Source organism: Podarcis bocagei (assembly GCF_964188305.1).
Source record: "Podarcis bocagei genome assembly, chromosome: 13".
Classification (NCBI taxonomy): domain Eukaryota; kingdom Metazoa; phylum Chordata; class Lepidosauria; order Squamata; family Lacertidae; genus Podarcis; species Podarcis bocagei.
In genome coordinates, this window is record NC_138138.1 from 22,844,961 (window position 1) to 22,865,611 (window position 20,651).

At 44.2% G+C, this 20,651-nt stretch overlaps 1 protein-coding gene across 6 annotated transcripts in view; it reads left to right on the forward strand.

The window, feature by feature from the left end:
- The first annotated feature begins 681 nt into the window (after window positions 1-681).
- The window catches only part of SKAP1 (src kinase associated phosphoprotein 1), a 354,748-nt gene continuing 334,778 nt past the window's right edge, over window positions 682-20,651 (forward strand). Inside the window, exons 1-3 of one of the 6 annotated variants that reach the window (XM_081166714.1) lie at window positions 943-998; window positions 1,991-2,074; window positions 4,437-4,501. In XM_081166714.1, coding sequence (XP_081022840.1) covers window positions 4,459-4,501 — 43 coding nt within the window. In that variant the 5' untranslated portion in view covers window positions 943-998; window positions 1,991-2,074; window positions 4,437-4,458. Of the gene's footprint in view, window positions 885-905; window positions 999-1,036; window positions 2,075-4,436; window positions 4,502-20,651 lie in introns of those variants that run through there. The other 5 variants (XM_081166710.1, XM_081166709.1, XM_081166706.1 and 2 more) reach the window with 5 other exon arrangements.

Consider the following 20,651-nt stretch of genomic DNA (forward strand, 5'->3'; position numbering starts at 1 on the left):
TTTATTTTATATTTTTTTGGCTGAAGCCTGCTATTCACCATCTCAAGAGTGTGCTATTGTCCCACGGGCAGTATTGGCTGTAGGGCTTCTTTTTTGTAAAATGGTCTTCTTTTATTTCCTAATGGGGCAGAGTAACTGATAATTATGTCATTACAGGGTGCATTTTCCCTTCTTTATCTCTGTATTGCAGATACCAAGATTAGTATATTTTTGTTTCTAGAATGTAATGCATTTCAAAAAATTTCCAAATGCGCTGACATGAAGGTAATCTCTTAACATAAAACCTAGCCAAAAGCAAAGTACTTTCAGCAGCCTGATCCTGCTCATTTACTCACAAGTCATTCCCATTGAGTTCAATAGAACATTCTCCTGTGCATTTGTGTACGCACTGAACTGAGAGTAGGCCTCCATTAAACTCAACTGAGATTACTGTACTTCAGAGAAGACATGTAGGATTGCTGTTAAGCTTTAGGCTTTTACACACACACTTGGCTGGAAGAAAAACCCACTGACCACAGTGGGACTTACCGTATCCTTGGGTAGATAGATTAAGCTTGCACTGTTGAAATAACTATTACAATCTCAATAGAATAAATACTGGAAATTGGAGTTCAAACCCATAGGCCTTAAAAGTGGTTAGTTTAGCCCTTTTAACTGAAGACAGGGGTTGGAGAACTTGTGGGAGTGGTCTTGTGGGCCATGCCTTCTGCTCTGGCCACATCTACCATTGGCCTTGCTCTGCACTCTCCGCAAATGATTTTGCTTGACTGCAAAGATCCCTTGTACTCTTGCCAATGGCCCCTGCTTCCCTGACGGTGGTTTGCGTGTGTGTGTAAAAATGTCTGGCTTTTGTGATGCTGAAATTCATAGCCCGCTGCACAAAGGTAAAAGTCACACCATTGCTCTCCCCACTTTTGCCTCAGGCTACACCCGCTGCTGTCTCTGGAAAGTTCCACATGAGGGAATGTGGCCTCCATGCCGAAAATTGTCTTATTAAGGTATCTGCAGCATTCATGTACAACATGATTCGGTGTTCCCTGATTTATAATGGAGTCTGCTATTTGAAAAAAAAGAAAAAAGACAGCAATAAAAGGATGCATGGGGGCGGAGGGAGAGATGGAAATTGCTTAGAAGCAGGGCCAGGGGTTCGGTAGGTCTGCGGGGCAGGAAGGCCTCAACTTGAAGGAGCCTCAGATTTAGACACTTGTTAATTCTTTGGCATTTGATAAGTTTTGCCTCTTGTCTTTTTTATGTCATTGGATCAAATGGTGACACACTCTCTCAACTCGAGAGCTGCAAATTTAAGCAACTAAGGCACGTGATTTGGTAAAATACTTTTTTTAAAACTGCTATCTGCTCTGACGCAGCATGAAGGCAAGATCCCCCCCCCCCCCGTAGCCAGTGCATTTGCATAGAAAAAGGCTGGGAAAGCATTTGTTAAATCAAAATAATAAAAAAACCAAATGCTGTTTCACTCTTCTTTTTGGTGCCTCATATTGTTTTTGAGTGTCATCACTTTTCTGTGGCTGCCTTTATTATGCCTAGGGCCCCCCAAACCCAGAAGTCTCCTGGGCCTCCCCAGGCCTCAGAGCGGGCCTGCTGAGAAAGATAATTCCCCATTGCTCTCCCCCACTGCTAAGGCTCTTCTTATTTGCATGGCTGCACCTCCTTTCGCACTTCTGTTCAGGGTGTACAGAAAACGGGGAGCAGCAGAATGGCTCCCCTGAGAGCAGATGAGGCTCAGGGGTCCTTTGTGCAAAAGGAATTGGTGGGGAAAGATTGGGTGAGAGGCAAAATACCAGGTGGATGGCCGTGGGGAGATTTTTTCCACCTTTGATCTCACACTGTCCTGTTCATCTGAGTGGAATACAAAGTGAGGGTGCCAGAGAGCCGGCACTTTACCTCCGCCATTCAGTCGACGGGGGAGAAGCACTGAGCGAGACCGACAGACTGTCACTGGCAAAATGAACTGTCACCTCCCATTTTTCAGAGGCGCAGAGGGATGAATTGCGGCTTTGAACCGTGTGGCCCGTTGTTGATTGAGTTCCGCTGTCTTCGAACCCCAGCGAACAAGGCAAGTTCATTTTCACGCTGACGTTCCCGCTGCTTATCAATTTGGGAGCCAGGGAAATTAACTGCTTCAGAGCTAATTTCCTTCAGAGCTGTGTCTCTTTGGGAAGTTCCACATACGCCCAGGCAACTTTGGGCTTCTTTGTCCTTTCCTTAATTCAAGACACATTAAAACCGAACATTTCAAGCCCTATGATACTACTTGAAATAGTCATCATAGCTTTTCCTGAAGAATGCTGGGAGTTGTAGTTTATTGGGGGTATTGAGAGTTGTTAGGAGAATACTGTTCTCCTCACAGAGCTGCAATGGTCAGAGTAGTTTAAAAATCAATCCCTTTTCACAGGGCACTCTGGAAATTGTAGCTCAATGAGGGGAATAGGGATCTCTTAACAACTCTCAGCACCCTTAATAAACCACAGTTCCAAGAATACTTTGGGGGAAGCTGTGACTGTTTAAAATGGCATCATGGTGCTCAAAATGTATGGCGTGACTGTAGCCCCAGACTGGCTGGGAAAGAATCCCAACATCAGACTAGGCATTGGTGTGGTGGCAAATTCTGAAGTGTAGGCGCTCATCATCAAAATTCCCATAGCTATGCCCTCATAGCCACATATATTCTAACATTATACAGCAAAAATGAATTTTTAAATACCAATTTTGACATTTAGGTTTAAGTACCAGGCTAGCTTTCCCCCCTCACCACTCTGGCACTTTGCCTGACATCCAGCCCAATGAAGAGTTTGGGTGGAACCACAAGCTTGTTCAGTTTTCTGACATTTAGGTTGGTCGTAATAAAGGGACTTCCCAGATTACAGAGGAAGTTTAACCCATAGTAACGTATACTAATGCAACATACTTCTGCCTTTTTTAAATTTTTGTAGAGCAGGGTGCAGGTAGCCTGTGGACCTCTGTGCAGCTTAGGCTACTGTGTTAAGTGATTTATAAATGGTTGGAATGAATAATAAAACACACTCAGAGACATGGGAGTTGCAGTCCAGGTTCCCCATCCCTGCTGCTGTCAGAGGGACCATCTCTTCCTGACCATTGGCCATGCTAGTTACCATAGATGAGAGATGTGCTGCAGCACCCATTCAAAGGCTTCAGCATCTCCTGCCACTGAAAAGCATCCATGGGCCCAGTGGGGAGAGTGATGAATGGCAGCACAACTGAGTTAGGCTGGTTAATGGCCCTTCCAAGTCCCTGGGGCCCTTGGCCAGAGCCTGACTTGGCTGACTGCTGGGCCAGACCTAAGGATGTGTGAATCCACTGTTCTGTGAATAGCTGCATGATGATTTCCCAGACATTATAGTGATTTCAAAGGTGTAAGAGACATCCTTTGGGGTTTGTTTAAAAGAAGCTCAATAATTTTGGGGTCTTCCTAAAATATGGCAACCCTAGAGCTGGGGAACTCGTTGAACTCCATCTCCCATTAAGATCCGGAATCTTGGAGCTGGTAGTTCTATTAGACCAAAGGAAGTGACTAGGAATCTCGTGTCAGATCACTCTTAGAATCTCCTACAAACTATAGTTCCTATAGAGGAACACATGATTGCAATGCTAGCATAAACATAATGTAAATTTGAGGTACAGTCAGGCATTTGCAACAAAATCATAAATCTCATTGATTTCATTGGAGCTTACTTCCCGGTGAGTGGATACAGGATTGCAGCCAATTGGCACTACAATGTCTTGGTCTGGTCCTGTTGGTGGTGTACAGTGGTACCTTGGGTTAAGTACTTAATTCTTTCCGGAGGTCCGTTCTTAACCTGAAGCACCAGTTTAGCTAATGGGACCTCCTGCTGCTGCCACGCCGCCGGAGCATGATTTCTGTTCTCATCCTGAAGCAAAGTTCTTAACCTGAAGCACTATTTCTGGGTTAGTGGAGTCTGTAACCTGAAGCGCATGTAACCTGAGGTACCACTGTATTTAAATTCTAAGCAGCACCCATTACAAATCTTTGTGTCAACAGGAGGCAGGCTTGAGGAGATGGATATACACACCACAGACTTGGTTAGCTGGGCTGTTGAATGCCATGTCAGCTACTCACAGAGATCACTTGACAGCCAACTCCCTGCCTTCCACTTTCCCCCCAGGATAGTCTGTTTCTGATAACAGCAAAGAGACAATGCAATCAAGGGAAATTCAACTGGTATAGGAAGGACCCATAGTGTTTCTGTCATTGACTTACTTGTTCAATTTGGAACGGGAGGAGATGTTGTCCGCATACATAATTAACAGCTTATAACAATGAAGAATTGTGGAATTCACTTTCAAAAGATGCAGTTATGGCCACTAGCCAAGAACTTTTATTCATGATAGTAAAATATAGTCTCTAGGCTGGTGCTAATGAATCTGTGGTCTTCCAGAAGTTGCTGGACTACATTGGCCATGCTGGCTGGAGCGGATGAGTCCAACATCTGGAGGACGCAAGGTAAGGATGGAAGAATTTGTCTGTTTCGGTTTTCTCAGTTTCTCATTTGTCCAATCTTATATTCAGTTCTCCACATTTCTGCAGCAATTTGCCCATCAATCAATCAATCAACCAACTAAAATTCTCATGAAAATTCTTTAGCAATTTAGTGCAATTTTCTCCTTATAAACACATTTTTATTCCTGTGTAAGGAGAACAATAGCCGGTGCCACTACCCCACCTTTTCTGACCCTACCTATACTACCAACTTGGATAGGTTGTAGTATATTACTTTAACTCAGGTCTGGTTGAAGATTTTGCTGCCAGAGACAAATGATAAGATGCCTCTCATCCTTGTTCTGTGTAAAGAAGCTGACTGGCCTGGTTATTGAATCTTACTTCAATATTGGGAATGGGGTAGGGTACTCCAGTGTGTGGCTGGGGGCTCAGGAGAAACTGTGTGGTGGGGCTGTTTTTTCTCCTGTTTTTTGTCCCATTCTGCCTAATGGTGGAACCAGTCCTACTTCAATTGTTATGTCTTTTCTAGAAAAAGTTGGGAATGAAAGCCCGGTGACATGCTGAAAATTCTTTTAAAAATCATTGCAGTGCTCCCATCCAACCATAAACTATACTGTAATTCCCAGAGTTCCTTGGGAGGAAGCAATGACAATTGAATCAAAATAAATCTGTAGTGTGGATGTGCCTTTTTTCTTTCTCATTCAAAAAACAGAAAGCAGCTTATAAAAAGAAATAAAACCAATTACATAAACTCAGCAACTTCCATTAAAGCATATCAACAGTGATTAAGAACAAAAGCTGGAATCAGTTGCATAGCTCATTGATTTTATGGGACGTACTGCCAAATAAGCATGACTCAGATTGCAGCCTTGGCTTTGACTGAATAATCCTTTGCTTTTTGTATTTATCAGATCTTCATATCACTGTTATAAATTTACCAAGTGCATTCCTTACGTTTATTTTATCTCATTCATATGGATGTGGTTTTCCATTTCTTATTATTCAATTATATATGGCCTTATATAAATTGTAGTGCTTTAACTTTGCTGTCTGTGCGACGCTCTTAGGATGCCAACAGAAACTTAGTTAAGAGATAAATTAGAGGTAATCTCAGAACTCTGGCATTCTATAAATTATCCGCTGGGATGTTGATCCATAACCCAAAGAAAAGTTGGTGTTTTTCAAACTGATTTCATCCTCTCACACATACACAGTGGTTTCTATTATTGCACACCTGGAGTGCCCTGTGTTTATATACACACACACATCACAGTGCTTGCATTGAGGCTGCAGCAAGAACAGGCTGAATTCTGATGTTCTGTACTTGCAAACAAATCCATCTCCTTATTTTGTTTTAAGTAATCCCTGTTGCTATCTCTATGGCCTTTTATGTCGGTTTCTGCAATAATGACTAACGCACAGGTGTCACCCATTGATTTTGTTCACTGGCGTGTGGGTGGGTGTTCATTCAGTATTCAGTTGGATATGGGTCCTTTTGTTAAGACCCAGTATACTAAAAAGGAATGAAATTATCAACAAGCGTTCTAAATCCCTGCTCTTCTATCTCAATGAGTTTCTCTTACATACTCTCTTCCACACATTCATCCTCATCACCCCAACCATAGTCTGTTGGAAGCCAGTACAGTGGTACCTCGGGTTACATACACTTCAGGTTACATATGCTTCAGGTTACAGACTCCGCTAACCCAGAAATACTTAGTTGGTCTTTAAGGTGCTACTGGAAGGAAATTTTTTTATCCAGAAATATTACCTCGGGTTAAGAACTTTGCTTCAGGATGAGAACAGAAATCGTGCTCCGGTGGCATGGCCCCATTAGCTAAAGTGGTGCTTCAGGTAAAGAACAGTTGCAGGTTAAGAACGGACCTCTGGAATGAATTAAGTACTTAACCCAAGGTACCACTGTATAAAGAGCACACAAGACTCATTGCACCAACGTGTCTGTAGAAAAGGTTTGTATCAGACAACTCAGGTGGTATGTCACAGACACAAGAGAGAAAGGCATACTGTAAAACTTATTCACTGAGTATTGCAAAGAAAATGTTTATCCATACGATCTTATTTATAATTGAGGCACCAGCTAATGATGCAGATGGGGAAGAGATGGCAGAAACCTAAGGACGTAAGGGCATTTTTGAGAAGGTAGGGAAGGCACCATGAGCCAGCCTCATCAAGGGCCTAAGGTTCTCCTAATTTAGTACTGAATGGCAAAAGTATTGAGAGTTGTTGTTGTTGTTGTTTTGATTTATTACCTGCCCATCACTCTAAGGTCCAAGGGCAGGTCACAGCAATTTAAAATACAGCTTTAAAAACAGTTTAAAACAAATTACAATCCCAGGAATAGGGTGGGTCCTACAAACAGTGTCATACGCCAATGTAAAGAAAGAGGTATATCTTCAGCATGTAACAAAAACTGAGTAGTGAAGGTGCCAGACTCACCTCTGTGGGGAGGGAGTTCCACAACTTGGAAGGATTTTAAGTTCTTGGAAAGATCTTTGGATCTTCATGGATACTAAAAGTAATCAGCTGGAAAGCCCTGGGGAGAGATTTCATATCAGATTTTGAATGTGTTGGAGATATTTCAGGGGAAAGCACAAGTTTAAATGGCAGTTTTTTATTTATTGAGGACTAAGAGCACAATCCTATATACAGTACAGTAGGTTCCCCAGTGTTCCATGGGGCTTACTGCCAGGAAAATGCACACAGGATTGCAGCCTGAATTGTTAAAAGCAGTGTATTATAGGAGGATTTTGTTGTAGTTACTTTTTATATCTCATAACTTTGGCAATATAATCTAACACATCAAATACCCTTCTTTTAAAGTAAAGGGTTATATATGGCCATTGACTTGTTTATAGCAGTAATGATTTCTATCCATTGTTTAGAACCACAAAGTAAAGACAGGCCTGCTTAAACCTTCAAGCTTGGTGTCTCAAATATTTCCATCACAGGACTAACATGGGGCCACTTGCTATAAAATACAACTGAGACAGAAACCTGGAGCCAATTAAGGTATTTTTTTAAAAAAAGAAGTTGCCATGTAACATTAGGTTACAGGCTGAGGTGGTTGTGAGGGAAATAAACTGGTTTAAATGCTTCCAGTGCTTTTAATTAAATCAAGCAATATGCCATAAAAGTGTCTTGGAATGGAAGGACTCCATAAAGGAAGCAGAACAGAAGAGTGGTGCATTTTTACAGATTGTTAAAATGAATAGTGTGCTGAATGATTTGTTGACATAGGGCACTTACTTTATTTAAACACAAAGTAGGCATAGTAATGTTTTTTTATTGTGCTGAAGTTGGACAGTGAACATGTAAGTGCTGCATGAAGTTGGAAAGCATTTTTGTATTAAACTTTAACAAAACAAGCCTATACAGGTCTACCTAGAAGTAAGTCCCACTGATTTCAGTGAGTCTTACTCCCAGATAAGTGTGGCTATATACACACTATGCATTTAAAACACATTCTTTCCCTCAGAGAATTCTGGGCACTGTAGTTAAGGGTTGCTGGAAATTAAAATTCTATGAGCGGTAAAACTACAGTGCCCAGAATTCCTTGAGGGAAAGAATGTGTTTAGTGAGAATAATATAGACCATTTTTTTAAAGAGAACTGAGGAAAATTTGAGAAAAGCTTGGTTTCCCATGGTGTATACCAGGGGTGGCATTCTGGATGTTCTTGGACTCCCAACTCCCACTAGCCTATGAATCTCCAGGGATGATGGGAGCTGGATCCTAGTAACATCTGGAAGGACATAGATTTCCCCTCCCTTGTGTACACATGTGCACACTTGTTTTGTTTTTTCCTCAGCTCTGGTCAAGCAGCGTTTGCAGGTTAAGAGTCAAACCCCACATTACAGCCAAGTATAATATTATCCCAAAAGTTCCTTCCCTGGAGAAGATGTTCTTTAGCAGCAACATAGGGAGGAGGAAGGGGTATTTAGCCCAGACACTGACAGCCTGTTACCCCAACTAGTGTTCCAAACTGATATTGCAAAAATCAGGCAGAGGGAAGCAACTAGGGAGAAGGTGGCTTCAATGGGAAACTACCTGGCAGGGGAAAGATGAAGCCTGCCATTCCTTTTTCCCTCTTCTGCACTGAAGAGTGTTCCTTCCCAGAAGGCATTGCCTTGCTGAAGGGGCCATAGGGTTCTCATTACAGACAGCTGCAGTGCAATGTGTAGTTTGGCTCTGAAACCAAACCAAACCCTGCACAATCTGCTTTAGCAGAGGCAAAAGTAAGATGGATACCCTCTCTGTAACCCCCCCATCTATCTCCAACTTTAAAATTTAAAGTTTTTAAAGTGTCCTTCAAGTTTTAAGTTTTGAAAATGCTTGGGAAATTTCATTTCAGTTTTTCTTTGTGCAACCCAGAACTCATTGCATATTAATATGGACTTTGGTGGCAGTTGTCCAACAGTACACTATTTAGACATTTTTGTTTTGTCCAGGACTGGTGTCAATGGTCAGCAGTGTCCAGCACCTGCCAAGGTCCACACACCAACAATGGGATCACCTTGGAGCACCAGGGTTTTCTGGCTCTGTTCTTCTTTCTTGCCATTGCTGCCTGTGCACCAGCTTTCTCCACATATGTGAGCAGTGACAAGAGCAAAGAGAAGGAACTGGAGCCTCCACCTGCCTTGCTCTGTCATCTATCAAAACCATCACCATCATTATCATCAGTAGTGGTGTGAGTGAGGCATAGAAGGAGAAGGTAACTGAATGGGCAGTGTTGACAGTAATAGGAGGGGAATCCACTGCCAGTATTTTCTCCAGGTTGCCCTCATGCCAAATCTGGATCTGGCCCCATAACAGAAGCTTCACCTAACCATTTTGCCATGGGAAAAGTGTTGGTATACCAGAATTAGGACTAGCAGCCCACAGTGGCCAAACTGGTCTTGAAAATCATCACAGAGACTGTGATCCTCCAAGCCTCTCTATCTGGCGCTTGAGACTCTCTCAAGCCACGCCCTCTATTCTCAGGCCAGCCACCCCATGTCACACCCTCTGAGTGTTTTTTCCTGGCTGGAATGTATCCTCAGAAGGAAATGCAACTCTCAAGCTGAAAAAAGGGTTCACCACGCTTGTTCTAGGTCAAGCTACAGACCTTTGTCTGAGCCAGGGCCAGCATCAAGACATGGTATTTTGGGGCAGCTGCTAAAGTCCACACCCATCTGGGACATCACTGCTGGCTCCCAGGGCCTCGTTACCCCATTCATTCTCTTCTTTCATGTTTCTCCCTGTTCACCTGTCCTCTCCAAGTCAAGTCAAGAGTGAGGGGATGGAACATCATCCTCCAGATGTCTTGCACTCTCCCTGTGGGCAGTTGTGTAGATTGGATCCAGAGGGGAAGAGGACAAATGAAAGGGCAGCAGTGGCAGTCTCATAGAGGGAAGGACCCACTGAGGGCATCTTGCTGAATATCTGCAACATGCATATCGGCCCTCAGTTCACGCCAGTGTTACCTCCAGCCATGTGCTGCTTTCATTTCTTGGCTACTGCTCCTAATGCTTCTTAGATTGACAACCTGGTTGTTAATACTGACTGCTCAGTAACTCCTGTCCTTTGTCACCTAGTGTGGATTTGTGCTGGCTGCCTGCCTGGCTCTGGGCTGTAACTTCTTTCCGCTGCCACACTTGGCGCTTTTCTCTAATAACATGGCTTGTTAGAAGTGAACTATCTTCATACACCAGCTTGGGTCTGATCCTGCAGAGTAGGACAGATAACTTTTTAATGCCAAGGGACACATTCCCTTGGGAGCAAGCTGTCAGGGGACACATACAGGTGGTGGGTGAGGTTGGAGTTAGAGCCAATAATGGGTGAGACCAGGGCCAAAGGGAGGTGGGGCACCTCCCTTTCTGACTGTCACTCCTCTTCCTCTTCTTCCTCTCTCTCCTGCTTCCTTTCCCCCTTTCCTTGCTACTTGTGTAAAAATGGCCAGGAGCTGCATATAGACCTCAGTGCATAGGTTAGAGACAACATAAGAAGCTGCCTCATACCACATCAGACCATTGGTCCATCAAGCATCTGTGGTTATATTCGGTTGGTGGCCCCTGTTGCCTCACCCATGCTTCTGTTTGTTCCCCACTTGAGCACAAGCTAGCTGTTTCTGAAGACCCAAACAATATGAGCAGACCTGCTTCTACCAGTTTCCTTCCTACCTACAGAAGGCACATTTAAATTTCAAAAACCCAGTTAGGTGATGCTTTCTTGAGATCTCCACACAGTGCGTATGTCACAGTGCAGTATCTACATCATGCTTTTCATTTAAAAAAAAAAAGGTTTTTTTTTTTTATAGAGAGGACTAGCACAAGACCCCTTTATCACTCTTGCTCAAGCCTTAGTCAGGCAAATAGCAGTCTTGCTCAAGACATCAGCATTACTTTTCTGCATTTCTGCTTTAAAAAAATCTTTCTGACCCCTCCAACTACAACACTCCATTCTGCCCATTGGAAACATAGCTTAAGTATGGAAACTTTTGCTTTTGCTGTTCTAGAGAATTCTGTTTTAAAGGTGCATGCACATGGATACTGAGATTCCTGTGTTCATACCCAGAACAGGAAAAGGATTGTGGAGAGCCAGGGAGTGGTGACTAAGGGGCAAGGGAAGAAACACAGCATGATAAATTACATCAAGCTCATATGGATGGCAAGTGATGGAATAGCGATGAATGTCATGACTGAAAATAATCTGGAGTGTGTTGGACACTCGTGTGGCAATCACACACACACTAAAATCAGATCTGAATTTGCAAGATAATGTGCTTGTCTGGAAGCACCCCTAAAATCCGGATATGGGTTCATATGGTTGAAAGTTGTCCCTTTCGTAACCAGATTCCAGACTATTTAGGATAGTCTTCTCCAACCTGCTGGTATCCTCCAGATGCTTTGCACTACAGCTACCATAAACTGCAGCCAACATGGCCAGCGGTCAGAGATACTGGGAGTGGAAGTCCCAAACATCTGGAGGGCACCAGGTTGGGAAGTCTGGTTTAGAGGTTTACACATCAATAGCAGCACCAAAATAGAGCCTAGAAAGTTTCCAAACTGTCTTCAAGGGCAGCTCTTACACTAACACAGTTGGGTGGATTGGCCTATTGACCTGATCTTCTCCAGATCCTTTCCTTCTCTACTACCTGTGCTCACATCATCCAGTAAATGCTCTTGTGAGCCAGCCACTGGCTGGCTGTGTCCCTTAGTATCAGGTGTGAGAAAAGCATCCCTTCTTGCAGCCCTTTACAACACACAGCAGACCTCCTCATTAAGACTCCGTCTTGTCAATAAAAAAGTCATTACAGGAGATGTTGGGAGAAAGGAGCTGTGATGCTGAAGACATCCAAGGGAACAGGGAGGTGCAGCTCCATCTCATATTCTGACTGCAAAGGCAAAGAATCAATAAATTCCTCAGCTTTAAACTGAGGGCCATCCGTCAGTAGGAGGGAATAAAAAGGCGGTGGGAGAACTTATCTTGTGTCTCATCTCTACCTACTGTCTGTGGCATTCTTCCTAACCTTCTTTTCCTTCAACACCTGATCAATGTCAGCTTCTTTTGTCCCTCAAAAGCCATAGCTGGTATCTCTGTTCCCATCTCCCCCGATTCCCTTTTACCCTTTCTGCTCCTCACATATTCATGTGCTGTTTGCCCCCCTTTGTTTGCTTATAGTCACAAGCTTAAATCTGTGTTTTCTGGTCTTTCATGGTGTGTGGATCAGACTTGTCACCAGACCTTTAAAAACTATAACATCCTCACACTGAAATTCTGTCTGTTCGTCTTACCAATAGCTCTCCAACGCCAAAACCCAACTTTTTTTAAAAAAAGATTCTCAGAACTGAAAATCTGTAATACCAATTAACAGATTCTGTGGGTTAATCTGCTTAGGGCAGATCCCTTCTGGTTCTCTTTGTTCCTCTGATGCTGCTCATTCTTCATAAGACGAGAATAGAGATCTGAGGGCAGTGAACTCAAATGCATACATATATACATACACATATACAGGGTGAGTCCTTTAAAAGAGGCCACATGGATACAGAGTACACATGTTCCATGGGGCCTCTTTTAAAAGACTCACCCTGTATGTTCTAATGTACGTATGATTATATACAAATACACACATCTATATAGTAATTAGTACTGAAATTAATAGGACGTAACTCATCATTTCAATGGGATCTAAGTGCAACTAAATTGGGCTCATCCAGACTTCCTTTAGTGCTGTGTTTCTAGTCAGGACTTTAAAGCTCCAAGGAACTCAAGGTGGTGTACATGGTTCTCCTCCTCCCCATTTAATCTCCACATCAATGTTGTGAGGTAGGTTAGGCAATGATTGGCCCAAGGTCACTCAGTGAGCTTCATGGGATTCGAACTCTGATCTCCCAGGTCATAGTTCAACATTCTAACCACTACACCACACTGGTTCTCCTATGTACACACTCTTTTAACAATTTAGTTGCCACTCTCTCCATGGTTCTTCCCACGTCAATTTAAAAGATTTCTACGTGTGTGGTGAAGCTTCCTGGTATGCTTTCATGAGACAAAAGTGGCAGACTTCCAAAGGCGCTAGGCCTCCCTTGCATGGTTTTTAAATATGTAAGGAAGCCTAATGTGTAGGCAGAAGTCTTAACATATATCTGAACCAACGTAGGAACAATATAATAGCTAACATGCCTGTAAAGATACTTATAAAGGGGCTCTGAGAGAGAAATTTAGTTGTCTATACTAAGGGTTCCAAAACTATGGTCTTCGGACCACCAGTGGTTCACAAGATTAATTCAGGTGGTCGGGAGTGTTCTCTGTCGATTTGTGGTTGAAGATGAGAGACGGCACATCCAGCGCATTAAACATTCATATTGATTTTTTATTGTATGTTATTGTTGCTTGTGTTTCTCATATTGTGTTTTATTGTATTACAATTTGATTTCTATGAAATTCACATTGTAATGCAATAAAATACAATGTATAATAAATAAAACAAGCAATAAAAAAACAGTTAAAAATAATGACAGGATCTAGCACAGTGCATTACATATGCTACAACAGGCAGAAAAACCATTAAGCGGTCTGCCAAGACCCTCAGCAATTTTCATGTGGTCGGTGTGGGGAAAGGTTTAAGAACCACTGGTCTATAGTGGAATGTAAAAATGAATATTAACATAAATATCCGTAGAATGCCTGCCATTATAATTAGCAGGGTGGTTATAGAGAGAGGATTTGTATGCTGCAGGGAACCTCTGGAGCACAATGTGTATCTTTGCAGCCCCAATGAGGTCTCTGTCACCAATCATCATGTTCCCATTACAATATTGTCCCCAGGTTCAGACTTGTGCTTTATCCCATAGAAATGAATGGCAGCCATTCACTTATATAAGAGAAAATAAATCTGAATGCTTCTGGTCACCATTGGGACAGTTATTCCAGTGTCTGGAGTGGAAAACAGGTTTTGCCTATCTCAGCTGTGTGGTCTCGAGTAAAACCTGTGCACAGCTAAGTGAGAACCTTTGAGAATCAAGCCAGCCCCTGTCAGCACAGCTGACAAACGCCGGCTCCCTCGGCCTGAAAGCGAGATGAGCGCCGCAGCCCCATATGTGCCTTTGACTGGATGTAACCAGTCCAGGGGTCCTTTACCTTGTTTTTTTTTTATTTTACCTTGCTGTGTTTCATGGTCATGTTACAGTGTTGATGAAATGTTGGAAATGGAAACTAGCTTTCAGGGCCACTGACAGATGGGTAGAAGAGGTCAGATTTTGCAGGGCCCAAGGCCAATAGGGGCCCCAGACCCTTGCCTTTCATTAAAAAGAGAGTAAGTCAATCAGACATTTTGGAATACAATTGTTCACCATCTTACACAAGATGGCACAAGGCATTTTTGTGCTTGAGGCATAAAATCCAAGTAACACTCACCATGTTGGTTAAAATATAATTATAGACCAAACAATTTCCTGCCTTTTAATGGTACCACTCCAATCCACTGTTTGAGGTAGGCTGCCTCACCACCCTGCCCAGTGGCAGGACTTTCTCTGTCTTTGTGCTGGTATACTAAATAAACCTTTGCTGCTCAGGTGGGGAACCTAAGCTGAGGTTGTTGAACTCAAACTCCCATCAGCCCTGTCCCTTGACCATCCTGATGGGGAGGCTGATGGGAGTTGGAGGGCTTTAGGTTGTCCTTTGTTACTGCCTGCCAGCCTTTCTTTATCTCCTTTTAATTAACAAGAAATTCAGTTTAACTTCAGGGCTGCCTTTTGAAGCAGGTGTGGGGAGGATGCCATTGAGCCCAGGTGATGTAGTTTAACCTTGTCACACTTGTTAGCATTTTAGAAGAGGCAGGAAGCGAGTGGGCAGGCCCAGATTTTGATGTAAACCAGGAGAGCGAGTGAGAATAGATGGTGACCTAAATGCATTTGAGTATTCAGATGCTCTCCCAGGTTGCTGTGACAGGAAAAGCTGGACTGCTCACCTCCCCTGACAGGTGCTCAGTCCACAGCCACACAGAACACCCCTCACAGCAGCACGTCTTCCCTGCCAACCCTCTCTCCCTAGATCCTCTGATATTCCAGTGCCAAAGCACTGTCTGACTTTCGATTACAGGGTGTTTTTTTCCCCTTTTAACCTTGCCGCTCTTTCAACTCCCTTCAAGTCTTCCCCCCCACCCTCCTAAGCTCAGTTTCCATAGTTACTCCCAATCAGATCTCCTGACTTTGTTGGGGGAAAATTGGATTTCAAAATCAAGAGGAGGCTTCAAAGGAATGTGTCCATTTAATAGGCTATCGCTAAAGAGAGAGGCTGCCTGCTGAACTCAGAGGAGCCCAAGACGAATAAGGTGGAGCTCTTATCAGGCTGTGTTAGGGGAGGCAGCTTGGCATCTCAGGCGCAGGAAATGTTGATGAGATATGGCAGCGATGCAGTAGAATTTGCCAGTCACACAACCAGCAGCCTTTTCTTTTTGTCTCGCCTGCTCCAAATTGGTCTCTGACAGTGATTAATTTCTAAAATGACAAGTGCCAGGGTTCCAACCTGCATGGAAGCAATGCATTCTAACCCAGAGGACTGCCCCAGGATGTGTGGGCTTCTGGCGGTGGCTACAAAGATGAGGGAAATGCACTTTGCACATGCACAGATGCGCTCACATCTTGGGCTGAGAGCCCTGGCACTGAGAAAATTCTGACTGAAGCATATAACTAAATAAAATAGTTCCAAGGCTGATATGGCTTACTCTGCAGTAGTAACTACAAACTCCAATGGGACAATTTGTGGATTAAAATGGGAAAAAGGTGTGGGTGGAAACAGGCCTGCCTACCTGCCTTTCCCCCCACTGCTATTTACTGCCAATATTACGATTCTACATGTGTCTGTTTGTGTGTATAGATACTATAGCTTGATGTATCTGGGATTTGGGGGTTTGGCTTTTATTTTTATTTTTTTTTTCATGCATAATTTTTTATTAATTTTCAAAAGTCAAAATACATAACAAACTTAATCGAGACTCATATCTGTACACTTATAGAAAATAAATTGACTTCCTTCAGTCATTCCACGAATCGTCCAAAATAACATTGTCAATAAGTCCGCATTTCCATATTTGTAAAGCCAAAGTCACTCTCATCCATCCATTTTCTTTTGGCTTTACCCTTTACCTCTTACAAAGCTTCTTGGAAACCTACTAGTGTTATCTGTTCATCAGTTAAGCTTTCCAGATATTTCGTAAGACTTTCCCAATTTTCAACAAACCTCTGATCTTTTGTATATCTAATTTTACATGTCATCCTATCCATCTCCACATATTCCAACAATTTGCTTCTCCATTCTTCCGTTGTTGGAATATTCTCCTGCTTCCAGTTTTTTGCTATTAGGACCCTTGCTGCCGTTGTTGCGTACTGGAACAATTTATAATCTTTCTTCTTTATTTCCTTTCCTACCAAGCCTAGCAGGAACGCCTCTGGTCTTTTGTTAAAGGTGTATCTTAACATTTTTTTCATTTCATCATATATACTCTCCCAAAACCCTGTAACCTTTGGGCATTCCCACCACATATGGTAGAAGGTGCCTTCCCTTACTTTACATTTCCAGCATTTATTGCAGGATCCATACATTTTGGCTAACTTAACCGGAGTCAGGTACCAGCGATAAAACATTTTCATTAGGTTCTCCTTAAGTGACACACAGGCCGTAAATTTTAAGTGTTGTTTCCAGAGTTTTTCCCACTCTTCATAAGTTTGGCTTTTAACCACGTGGGTTCAGTGTTCTGTTATCAGTTACTGTTGCTTCTGTTACCGTCAGCACCACTGTGCTATTTTATAATATGTATCTCTGCTCAGAATATGTAGGTCTGCTCTGATTTCAAATTGGCTTCTATCTATACTGTACCATGGTAGCATCCCAATTGTGGCCACTGTATGTCCTTGAACAGAGGTTTCTATGACGTATGTCATGTGCAGGTTAATTTCTCTATGTCAACTATCTGACTTTTAGAAGACATCTGAAGGCAGCCCTGTTTAGGGAAGCTTTTAATATTTGATTAATTATTGTATGTTAATATTTTGTTGGAAGTCGCCCAGAGTGGCTGGGGCAACCCAGCCAGATGGGTGGGGTATAAACAAACAAACAAACAAACAAACAAACAAACAAACAAACAAAAACAAACAATTTATCAGAAAGAAATCTTTACCTACAGTATAGGTGCATGTACTTAGGTGCTCTGCCTTTTGACAGAGTCAGAGAGGGGAGCTATTTCACTCAAGGGGACCCAGCCACTCCCATTGTTTATTTATTGCATTTACAGTGGTACCTCAGGTTACATATGCTTCAGGTTACATACGCTTTAGGTTACAGACTCCACTAACCCAGAAATATTACCTTGGGTTAAGAACTTTGCTTCAGGATGAGAACAGAAATTGTGCAGTGGCAGCGCAGCAGCAGCAGGAGGCCCCATTAGCTAAAGTGGTGCTTCAGGTTAAGAACAGTTTCAGGTTAAGAACGGGCCTGCAGAACAAATTAAGTACTTAACCCGAGGTACCACTGTATATCCTACCTTTTTCTCCAAGGAGCTCAAAGTAGCCTACATGGTTCTCCCCACGCATTAAACCCACACAACTTTGTGAGGCAGGTTAGGCTGAGATGCAGTGGCTGACCTAAGATCACACAGTGAGCGTCATGGCCAAGTGGGGTTTGAACCTTGCTCTCCCATTCTAAGTACTAGACTATACAGTGGTGCCTCGCAAGACGAAATTAATTCGTTCCGCAAGTCTCTTCGTCTTGCGGTTTTTTCGTCTTGCGATGCACGGTTTCCCATAGGAATGCATTGAAAATCAATTAATGCGTTCCTAGGGAAACCGCTTGCCAGGCTGGCGGTGCGGAGAAGGGCTTTTCTCCGCACCGCAAGCCTTCAGGACAGGTACGGGAACAGAGGGGAAGGCGCGCAGCGCTTTCCCTCTGTTCCCGGGGCTTGCGTGGGAGGAGGGTTTTTCCTCCCCGCCGCCAACATTCAGAACAGCATTCTGAATGTTGGCGGTGGGAAGGAAAACCCTCCTCCCACCCCAAGTCTTCAGGAAAGCCATCCGATGCCGTGCGGCGGGAGGAGGCGTTCCCCCCCCCGCCCGGCATTGGAGCTTCGTTCCGATGCCGCGCGCCGGGAGGAGGCGTTCCCCCCCCCGCCCGGCATCGGAGCTTCTTTCCGATGCCGCGCGGGGGGGAGGAGGCTTCCCCCCCGCCCGGCATCGAAGCTTCGTTCCGATGCCGCGCGGGGGGGGGGGGAGGAGGCGTTCCCCCCCGCCCGGCATCGGAGCTTCGTTCTGATGCCGCGCGGGGGGGGGGGAGGAGGCGTTCCCCCCCGCCCGGCATCGGAGCTTCGTTCTGATGCCGCGCGGGGGGGGGGAGGAGGCGTTTCCCCCCCGCCCGGCATTGGAGCTTCGTTCCGATGCCGCGCGGGGGGGGGAGGCGTTCCCCCCCCCGCCCGGCATCGGAGCTTCGTTCCGATGCCGCGCGGCGGGGGGGAGGCGTTCCCCCCGCACCACCCGGCATCGGAGCTTCGTTCCGATGCCGCGCGGCGGGAGGAGGTCCGAGGACAGTGGGGAAGACGCGCTGCGCTTCCCCGCTGTCCCGGAGATTTCCCTATGGGCTGTCGTCTTGCGAGGGAAGCCCATAGGGAAATTCGTTTTGCGAATCGCCTCCAAAATGGAAAACCCTTTCGTATAGCGGGTTTTCCGTCTTGCGAGGCGTTCGTCTTGCGGGGTACCACTGTACTGGCTCTACAAAGAAACTGATTTCCCCCCAACTACTCATCCATCCGCTCCCTTTAGTTGGATGAAGCCAAGGATACCAGAGTCCAATGACCCATTTCCTTAATGTGGATTGTAAACTCCTTGTCCCTCTTTTAATTCCCTCTCATCCATGTGGCATTCTTCTCCAACTACAGCTGTCTCACATTTTGTTCTCTCTAAATCCAGATGCAAATCCTATGCGAATTTCTAAATCCTATGCAATCGACACAGCTTTCATATTTTGGTTTTCAAAGCAAAGGGAATGTCATTCAGTGTGTTAGCATGGATCACATTTTAACAGTTGTCATTGGGATACATTGGGATTATTTGCCTTAAGTCTAAGGTCCCATCTGCACTGTACATTTAAAGCAGTATCATGCCACTTTAAACAAATCATGGCTTCCCCACAAAGTATTCTGGAAACTGTAGTTTGTTAAGGGGGCTGAGAGTTGTTAGGGGACACCTATTCCCCTTACAGAGCTATTTTCCTTCAGAGTGGGTTGATAATCAATCTCTCTTCCCAGGGTACTCAGGAAATTGTGTGGCAAGTCTCCTAAAAATTCTCAGCACCCTTAACAGGCTGCATTTCCCAGGATTCTTTGGGAGAATACGGCTGTTTAAAGGGGTATAATACTGCGGATGGGGTCCTAGTCTTTAAATTGTCTCGTAAAAAAGCCTGAAAAAGCATGAAGAATGGGAAGAACCCTGGGTAAGTTGCTGTGGATAGCTCAGTCGGTAGAGCAAGGGCATCTTAATTTCAGGGTTGAGGGTTTCAGCCCCAGGTTGGGCAAAATATTCTTGCATTGCAGGGGGTTGGACTAGATGACCCCCGTGGTACCTTCCAACTCTGACATTCTGTGATTTGATGTAAGCAAGCAACAAACAGGATACTTTAGGCATCAATCTTCTCTTGGGCCCAGTTTCTGTGCCTGATAATTGTGTGTGGTTTCCCTTAGAATTGATCTGGAAACTTCAGCTGGTGCAAAGCAGTGCTGAGACAGCTCTACAGTGGTACCTTGGTTTAAGAACATCTTAGTTTATTAACAACTTGAATTAAGAACGCTGCAAACCCAGAAGTAGGTGCTTTGGTTTATGAGCTTTGCCTTGGAAGCAGAACATGTTGCTTCCTGTTGAGCTTAAATTGAGTCCCCTGCTGCTATGGGAAAGCACACATTGGTTTAAGAACAGACTTCTGGAACGGATTAAGTTTGTAAACCAAGGTACCACTGTACTAGGGACTGGGGTTGTTGGTTGAATTCAGTGAACACAAAAGGTGCACAGAGAGCCAAATTTCATGCATGGTGACAATAGCACAAAGATAAAGGTGTTCAAAGGAAGACAACAGATGACAAAGCAAGTTCAGAGTTACTAATTTCTAAACAAAGTGGTAATGGAGCTCTGAGTTTGCTCAGAAGTTCTGCACACTAATGGCCTGCCCATGAGGTGGATGGATGCAGCCTCCACACGGGCAGAGGAGTCCAAGGGCTGGATCCTCCATGGGTGCTCTGCTGGTGCCCCTTTGCCACCAGAGAAGTGAGGCGATACCGCTGTGCCTTCTGGGTTCCAGTGAGAACTCACAAGAGCCTTGTGAAATCTTGCAGAGCTCTTGCAAGATCTTGTGGACCTCTTGTGAGATCACCACCACATGACCCTGGTAAACAAGGCTTGGGTAGTGGTGGACAGCACCTTACCTTTTTTGTGTCATGTGGCAAAATGGGACAGGCCGCCCCTGGCAATAAGAAAAATGTATCTCACAACTGTGGTTTTCTCTTTTGTTTGCCTGATCCAGGGCATTAATAATGAACTCAGGAGTGAACTTGCAGGTTCCAGGATTGATACTTGGGCTAAATTGTCCAGGCACAGCATTTTCGCTGAAGGGATACAGCAT